This window comes from Nothoprocta perdicaria, unplaced genomic scaffold (assembly GCF_003342845.1).
Source record: "Nothoprocta perdicaria isolate Ctin4 unplaced genomic scaffold, notPer1 scaffold_227, whole genome shotgun sequence".
Taxonomy (NCBI): domain Eukaryota; kingdom Metazoa; phylum Chordata; class Aves; order Tinamiformes; family Tinamidae; genus Nothoprocta; species Nothoprocta perdicaria.
Window position 1 is genome coordinate 42,862 of NW_020455449.1, and position 7,642 is coordinate 50,503.

Below are 7,642 nucleotides of genomic sequence, written 5' to 3' on the forward strand. Positions count from 1 at the left end.
ATGCCCTCCCCGAACTACGGGACCTCCTCTGCCTCGGGAGCGGAAAAGAAGGAATTCGTCGGGTGAGGTTTTGGAGGAAAGAAAATGGGCCGCAAACGGCAGCATCCAAGCAGCAGGAGCAGCAGGAGCCTCTCAGTCCCCCTGCTGAGGGGCGCCGAAGCGCCCGGAGGAGCGCGGGGCGCTGCTGCCTGGCCCCCATTTTAAGCGGCAGGGCGGGAGGGGGCAGTTCAAAGGCATAAACAAGCCGCGCAGCACCTCATCCCTAGCCCTCCCCTTCCTCCAGCGGGTTTTRCCCTGGCTCGCCTGTAAATCCAGCTCCGCTCGGCAACGCCACGACGGAGAGGTGCTGCCGGCGCGGCTGCTCGGGCTGCCCTTCCCTCACGGAGGAGCCACTGCTGCCGCCCAGGCTGCCCGGCCATCGCTGAGGAGACCCTCGTGCCGCCCAGGCTGCCCGGCCATCGCTGAGGAGACCCTCGTGCCGCCCAGGCTGCCCGGCCATCGCTGAGGCTGCCGAGCCCGCAACAGGGGAGGAGATTGTTGCTGCTGCTGCCGAGCTCTCGCTGAGGAGGCTACTGCGCTGCTGGGGCTGCCTGGCCGCCACTGAGGAGGCTACGGAGCTGCTGGAGCTACCTGGAAGCCACTGAGGAGGCTAGGGAGCTGCTGGAGCTGCCTGGAAATCACTAAGGAGACTAGGGAGCTGCTGGAGCTGCCTGGAAGCCACTAAGGAGACTAGGGAGCTGCTGGAGCTGCCTGGAAGCCACTAAGGAGACTAGGGAGCTGCTGGAGCTGCCTAGCCGCCACTGAGGAGACTAAGGAGATGCTGAGGCTGCCTGGAAGCCACTGAGGAGACTAGGGAGCTGCTGGAGCTGCCTGGAAGCCACTGAGGAGACTAAGGAGATGCTGGGGCTGCCTGGCCGCCACTGAGGAGGCTACTGCTGCTGCCCGGCCCTCGCTGAGGAGCCCCCTGCTGCCGCCGCGGCTGCCCGGCCATCACTGAGGCGAGCGACGATGCGGCCGCCGAGCCATCGCTGAGGAGGGGGTTGCTGCCGCCGGGGCTGCCCGGCCGCCGCTGAGGAGCCTACGGGCGCTGCTGCGGCTGCCCGGCCGCCCGCGAGGAGACCGCAGCCGCCGCCGCGGCCGCCCTGCCCTCAGCGCCGCGGCCGTTGCGGCCGTTGCGGCCGTTGCCGCGGCCGTTGCGGCCGTTGCCGCGGCGGCGGCCGCCGCGTTCCGGGGGAGCTTGTGGCGCTGCGACAGGGGAGGACGGGGCTCGACGCGCACTGAGCATGCGCCGCCCGAGCCACTGACTGGATTCACCGTCAAGCTACCCAGGCGCATAAAAAAAAAAAAAAAAAAAAAAAAAAAGGGAAAAATACAGAGAAACGGAATGAAAGAACGGGAAATGGAAGACGGCACGGGAGAGTAAAAAAAAAATACAGGGGTGTTTTAAAGCAGAACGCCGGGGAAAGCAGCCCTGCGCTGGCGGGAAGGAGCCGCTYTGGCATGTGGGGACCGCCCGCGCCAACAGGTAGGAGAGGGGCTGGGGCCGCAGCCGCAGGGGCGCGGGGACCCCCGGCCGCGGGCTGGGGCGGGTGGCGGGTCTCGCTGGGGAAGCGGCGTCGCGGGAGCGCTGCGAGGCGGCGGCGGCCCCGGCGCGGGGGCTCCCGCAGGGCGGCATCAGCAGCCGCCCGGCCCTGCGCGTGTGACTGTGTGTGTGTGTGACTGTGTGTGTGTGTGTGTGACTGTGTGTGTGACTGTGTGTGTGACTGCGTGCGAGTGTTGTGTGTGCGGAGGCAGGGCCGGCCGCGCGGCGGGGACAGCTCCAGCGGCGGGGGGAGGGGAGCGGAGCGGAGCGGAGCGGAGGGGGGGAGCGGCGGGCGGGAGGGAGGAGGGGGAGGGGAGCCTGGGTCCATGGTTGCTTGGAACGATGTGCCGCGATCTGATCAGCCTCTGTTTACACAGCAGCAGTCGGGCTCTTTTGCGGACGGTAAGAACGGCAGGGCTCTCTTTTTTTATTTTTTTTTTTTTCCCTCCTCCCGGGGGCTCGGTGGGAATATCCTTTGTGCGGCCGAGGTGGCGGCGGGAAGAGGCCGTGCGGGTAACGGCGGCGCCCGGCGCTGCCCGCGCCGCTCCCGGCCCCGGCCCCGGCCGCGGAGGGGGCAGCGGCGGCAGCCGGCGGCTCTTCCATTTGTTTCCTTTCACCGCATGGAACAGCGCGCCGGTGCCGCTCACCGCCGGGAGGATTAGCAGGAACCGAGGAGCCCCAGTTAGCTTCCCCAAAAATCAATTTATTATGTGTTTATTTAAGCATAACCAAAAGCAGCCCTCCCAAAAGGATCGGCCACGTTATATCTTGGGTGTGTTGCCTGTCCCCCCCACACACACCACCACTATTCCCATTAACCGTTGTCTGTGCGCAATTATGTCGAGGCTTTAAAGATTTGCATCGAAAAGGGGGGAGGGAGAGAAAGGAAGGAAGCCCCTAAAGCGTAGAGCTATGTCTGCCTGGCGAACCTGTTTATTTGAGAGCCTAAATGACAGAATTACGGTCTAGAGCAGGGAGGGAGGGGGATAATGAGAACTGTTTCTCTTACGATGTGCATGAACTAACACTGGGTGATTAATGTGCTTTGGTGGCTTCGGTTAAAAAACATAAATTCTGCGGGGTTTCTTTGGGTGTGATCCGTATCAACACAACAGCAGCTGCCTCTAAAACATTGATAAATACCATGGTCGTAAAATAAATGTAGGTAATGTCAAAATATCAGAAGTCTTTGGGTTTTGGGAGTTTTTTAAAGATGTCAGTGATTAACTCTTGGAGTTGCAAACTGGGGATCATTTGATTCATAAAATCTCTGAGGCTTTAACTGTAAAATTATATATACTAGCAAATGTAAGGGGCACTGGTCAGCTCCAAAACTGTCACTAGCCCAATCCTTGAAATGCCAATAATCAAACATGCTAAACAGTATGTGTAAAGGAAAAAGCCTCATGATTTTAAAAACAAACAATAGTACTCAAATTTACAACTTCATTTGGTTCTCCATAAACTAACATCTTTGTTAGCACTTTCTGACATCATTCCTTGTTAACTTAAGAACTGATAGCTCGATTTTTTTTCAGATATTTTGATGGCATGACAAATCAGAAAGAAGAGGATGTACTGTGTGACTAGACACAAGATCAGTTCTGTTTGTGGATTACATTTGCAGTAAGATGTATGGATCTATTTTTTCCTTGTTCTTATATATAGATCATGAGACTTGACTGAGGCAATATACATATCATCCATCCATCTATGGCGAACTACAGCCATGCAGCTGACAACATTTTACAAAATCTCTCTCCTTTAACAGCTTTCCTGAAACTGACTTCACTGGGTTTCATAATAGGAGTCAGTGTGGTGGGTAACCTTCTGATCTCCATTTTGCTAGTCAAAGATAAGACCTTGCATAGAGCTCCTTACTACTTCCTGTTGGATCTTTGCTGCTCAGATATCCTCAGATCTGCAATTTGTTTCCCATTTGTTTTCACCTCTGTAAAAAATGGCTCTACTTGGACGTATGGGACTCTTACTTGCAAAGTGATCGCCTTTTTGGGGGTTTTGTCCTGCTTCCACACTGCTTTCATGTTATTCTGCATAAGCGTCACCAGATACCTAGCTATTGCCCACCACCGTTTTTATACAAAAAGACTGACCTTCTGGACTTGCCTGGCRGTCATCTGTATGGTGTGGACCCTCTCGGTAGCCATGGCTTTCCCCCCAGTTCTAGAYGTGGGCACCTACTCGTTCATTAGGGAGGAAGACCAATGCACTTTCCAGCATCGTTCCTTCAGGGCTAATGATTCCTTGGGATTTATGCTTCTTCTTGCCCTTATCCTCCTAGCCACACAGCTTGTCTACCTCAAGCTGATCTTTTTTGTTCACGATCGCAGGAAAATGAAGCCAGTCCAGTTTGTTGCAGCAGTGAGCCAGAACTGGACTTTTCACGGTCCTGGAGCCAGTGGTCAAGCAGCTGCTAATTGGCTGGCTGGATTTGGAAGGGGTCCCACACCTCCAACCTTGCTGGGAATCCGGCAAAATGCGAACACCACGGGCAGGAGAAGGCTACTGGTTTTAGATGAGTTCAAAATGGAGAAGAGAATCAGCAGAATGTTCTACATCATGACATTCCTCTTTCTGACCTTGTGGGGTCCCTATTTGGTAGCCTGTTACTGGAGAGTTTTTGCAAGAGGGCCTGTAGTACCCGGGGGATTTCTAACGGCCGCTGTCTGGATGAGTTTTGCCCAAGCTGGAATCAATCCTTTTGTCTGCATTTTCTCCAACAGGGAGCTGAGGCGCTGTTTCAGCACAACCCTTCTTTACTGCAGAAAATCCAGGTTACCAAGGGAACCTTACTGTGTTATATGAGGGAGCATCTGTAAATCTTTAGCCTTGTGAAACACTACCATTCTCTGCTAAGCAATTGTGGCCTGTAGCCATGTCTTGAGAAGAAAATCAAGAATGGGATGTCAGCAGTTGTAAGGATTTGGGCAACATTCTGCAGTCTTTGCAATAGCTCACCTCTAATCCTGTTTTAAACCTAAACATGTTCCTGCTGACCACTGCTGAAGGTTTGTAATTAAGAACAAAGGACTGAACTACTGCCCTGAATTCCTTTATGTGGTTGAAATCTAGATTATGAAAGTAGCAGGTGCTAAGTATCAGTGCTAAATGCTGTGTATATCACTACATAAAATAAGACCATCAAAAAGATTAGCATTGGACATCTTAATAAATTAAGTTGATATGAGGTTAATGTGTTGATAAAACTAATTTTAGACATCTGAAGACCTTTAAAACATTTCATACAATTATTGTTTTGCAAAGACTGAAATCTGGGGACTCAAGTACTGTAACTGATTAAAGATGTGCCATGCATTATTGGATTATCACACTTACAAATCTGTTTGCCTTGTAAGTAAGTTTTGGGGAGCATTCCAAAGCAGTATTTTTGTTCAGATTTAGACTTTACTTTTTTTCTTTTCTTTTCTTTCCAAATATATTACTCTTTCTAAATACCATTTTCCTTAACGGTGAGATTAATAACATTTAACTGTATTCTGTGGTTTTTGCTGATTTGGTATAAAGTTTAATATATTCTTATTTATATTTTCTAAAAAGCTAGATATCAGTCTGTTAGGCAACGATAATGATAATAACCAGTCATAACTGAACAGTTATAATTATACAGAATAAACACATGTTGCCTTAAAGGGTTATCTAGTATCTTCCATTTTGTTTAGCATCGAAGCAAATAAGCGAGGAAAATTGAATCAGTAACTCTGGTCAGTCATCTGGGAGTGCATGAAAGATCACTTAGTCCTTTCATTTTGATTTTTTTTTTCCTTTTTAGTCCGATGGTTCCCAAAATCAGTATGCACATCACTGGGATGATACGATTTTTTTCTAGGTGTGCCGCCCTTTCTAGTTTGTTCCGAGAAACACAGGCAGTTGATGTATGTTTATATTTTAAGACAGCTGTCATGGGGAGACCGCAGCCTTAGTATGATATCTTGCACAATTTGTGAAGCATTTATTCTACTGAAGGCACAGTCTTGTTTATATTTTCTGCACATTTTGGTGTATTGGTTGTTTTAAATTATTTAAGTTTTAACTTGTGAAAGCATATAATATGATTTCTTAGTATTTTAGAAATACATTAGAGTCTGTGAGTCTTTCCTTCTCTAAGATACAGATGTGTGGATTTCAATATAAAGTTGCATTTGCCAAAATTTACCTGTGTAGCTTGTTAATTTTCTTGGAATAAAATTTTACATTTTTCCAGTTATACAATTAACCTTTTTTTATTTTGTCTAGTGAGCTAGCATGAAGTACTGAGAATGTAGCCATTATGAATTATTATCCTTTGCAGTCACTGTATTCCCAAACTGTAAAATGCATGAATGATGGGGACCACAGGATTGATAAATGATATTATCTACAGTAGCACTATTGTGTAGTTTATCATAATTACCCATCTATCTGTTCTAATATGTCAGTTATATTTAAAGTTACAACACAGTATTTGACATAAACTTCACAGTTTAATTTGGGAAAATGTGTATATTTGAAGCACAACACCATGAGTCACTTAATCRTAAAAAACATCGATTTTTCTTAATTTTTGGAGAGACAAGACCAGAGGTCTTAATTTAGTATCGGTGTATCTTGTCCTTTRTTGTTGTTTTATGACCAGCAAGTTAATACATACCAACACAAGCAGCAGTCAATAACGAAAATRCCTAAATTTATATGAGAACATTATGCAACATATGCAACAATTCAGAGAGTTCTGTCTATATGTGATCAGACAACTTGATCAAAGATTTAGTGAACAATCTATTTGACCTCACACTTTATACTGAGGTTGATTGGTTGAGAGGCATGGCTTAATATACTGTGTTGAAACAGAAAAAAAAAAAAGCTAAAATAACGAGTCCTCATCAGTACAAGAATATTTCAGAACTTAATTTGCAATGGGACCAATAAACTTCTACCAAAAGGACTTTTTTTTATTATGCTGAAAAAGGCTTTGAAATTTAGAAAGCTAAGCAGTTGTCAAAGGTAGCAAGCGTGAGTAAAAGCTAAATCTATGTGGAGAAAAAATCTGAAAGTTATCCCACTTAAGTTTATTAAAAGGTTGATTGGCAATAACTTCAGTCTAATTTCTATAAAATAGTAACCTTTACAAGGAACATTGATATTACATATTGTAATAAAGAAATACATATAAATAAAGTTGTAAATAGTGTTGTAGTCGTAGAAGTAGTCAGTTCTGAAGATTAGCCAGAACATTTTCAACTATGATATTTCAAAAGCTGCAAATTCAGGGCCTGACCTAACTCCTAATCAAGTCAGTTGGTGTTTTCCCATTAACTTCATTTGGAGCAGAAGCAGGCCCTAGTGTTTCTATAGTACTATGCTTCTGAAATACTAAGAAGGCTGTATTTACTATGCAGTGGGAAAAGAAAAAATCTATTTAAAAATATTTCCCTGGAAGTTTTGCAAGCAGTAACTGATGTAAATTAAAATAATAAACAGTGAACAAGTCTGAAAGCAAATATTTTGCTAAATGTTTTTCTTTTGATATGAATATAATTCCTTTGACTAACTGAAAAATACGCAATTGTATTACTACCTGGCAAAGGAAAGGTACTTTAAGTGAGTTTTTATAGTTGTTCCATAAGAAGTCTTGTGACAGAAGTACTTCCTTTTATTCTCTGCAGTGTTAAAAGATCAAGGGGATGTTCAATGAAATTAAAAGGCTACATATCAAGCAATGTTTTATGCAAAATTATTACTCAGTGGAACTCACTGGCACAGGATGTCAAGCAGTTTAAAGACTCCTACAAGGATTGTATGTATACATGCATTAAAATAGTACCTGCTATTTTTGTCATGGTTGTCATTTTGATCCTAGTCAGCACATCAAACTTCATACGTTAGAGTATAAATTCAGAAGAGCAAGGAGGTTTCTTCCAATTCAATACACTGTTGTCTGTCACACTGTGAAAAGCTTTTTGCTTTCATTGTAATCCAGGATTTAGGCTGTTACCAAAGCTAGGATTCAAGGATGGTAGGTTACTGTTCTGTTGCAGAGTA

The 7,642-nt window shown here is 46.2% G+C and overlaps 1 protein-coding gene across 3 annotated transcripts; it reads left to right on the plus strand.

Moving 5' to 3' along the window:
• Nucleotides 1-1,462: 1,462 nt before the first annotated feature.
• Nucleotides 1,463-6,473, plus strand: GPR85 (G protein-coupled receptor 85). Of its 3 annotated transcripts, none has more exons than XM_026039285.1 (3): nucleotides 1,463-1,525; nucleotides 1,960-1,984; nucleotides 3,121-6,473. In XM_026039285.1, exon 3 carries the CDS (start codon nucleotides 3,296-3,298, stop codon nucleotides 4,406-4,408), a length of 1,113 nt encoding a protein of 370 aa, XP_025895070.1. In that variant the 5' UTR covers nucleotides 1,463-1,525; nucleotides 1,960-1,984; nucleotides 3,121-3,295; the 3' UTR covers nucleotides 4,409-6,473. The 3 variants fall into 3 exon arrangements, with proteins under 3 accessions (XP_025895070.1, XP_025895072.1, XP_025895071.1); XM_026039287.1 differs by having other exon boundaries at nucleotides 1,486-1,525; nucleotides 1,963-1,984; XM_026039286.1 differs by lacking the exon at nucleotides 1,463-1,525 and having other exon boundaries at nucleotides 1,916-1,984.
• The last annotated feature ends 1,169 nt before the right edge of the window (nucleotides 6,474-7,642 follow it).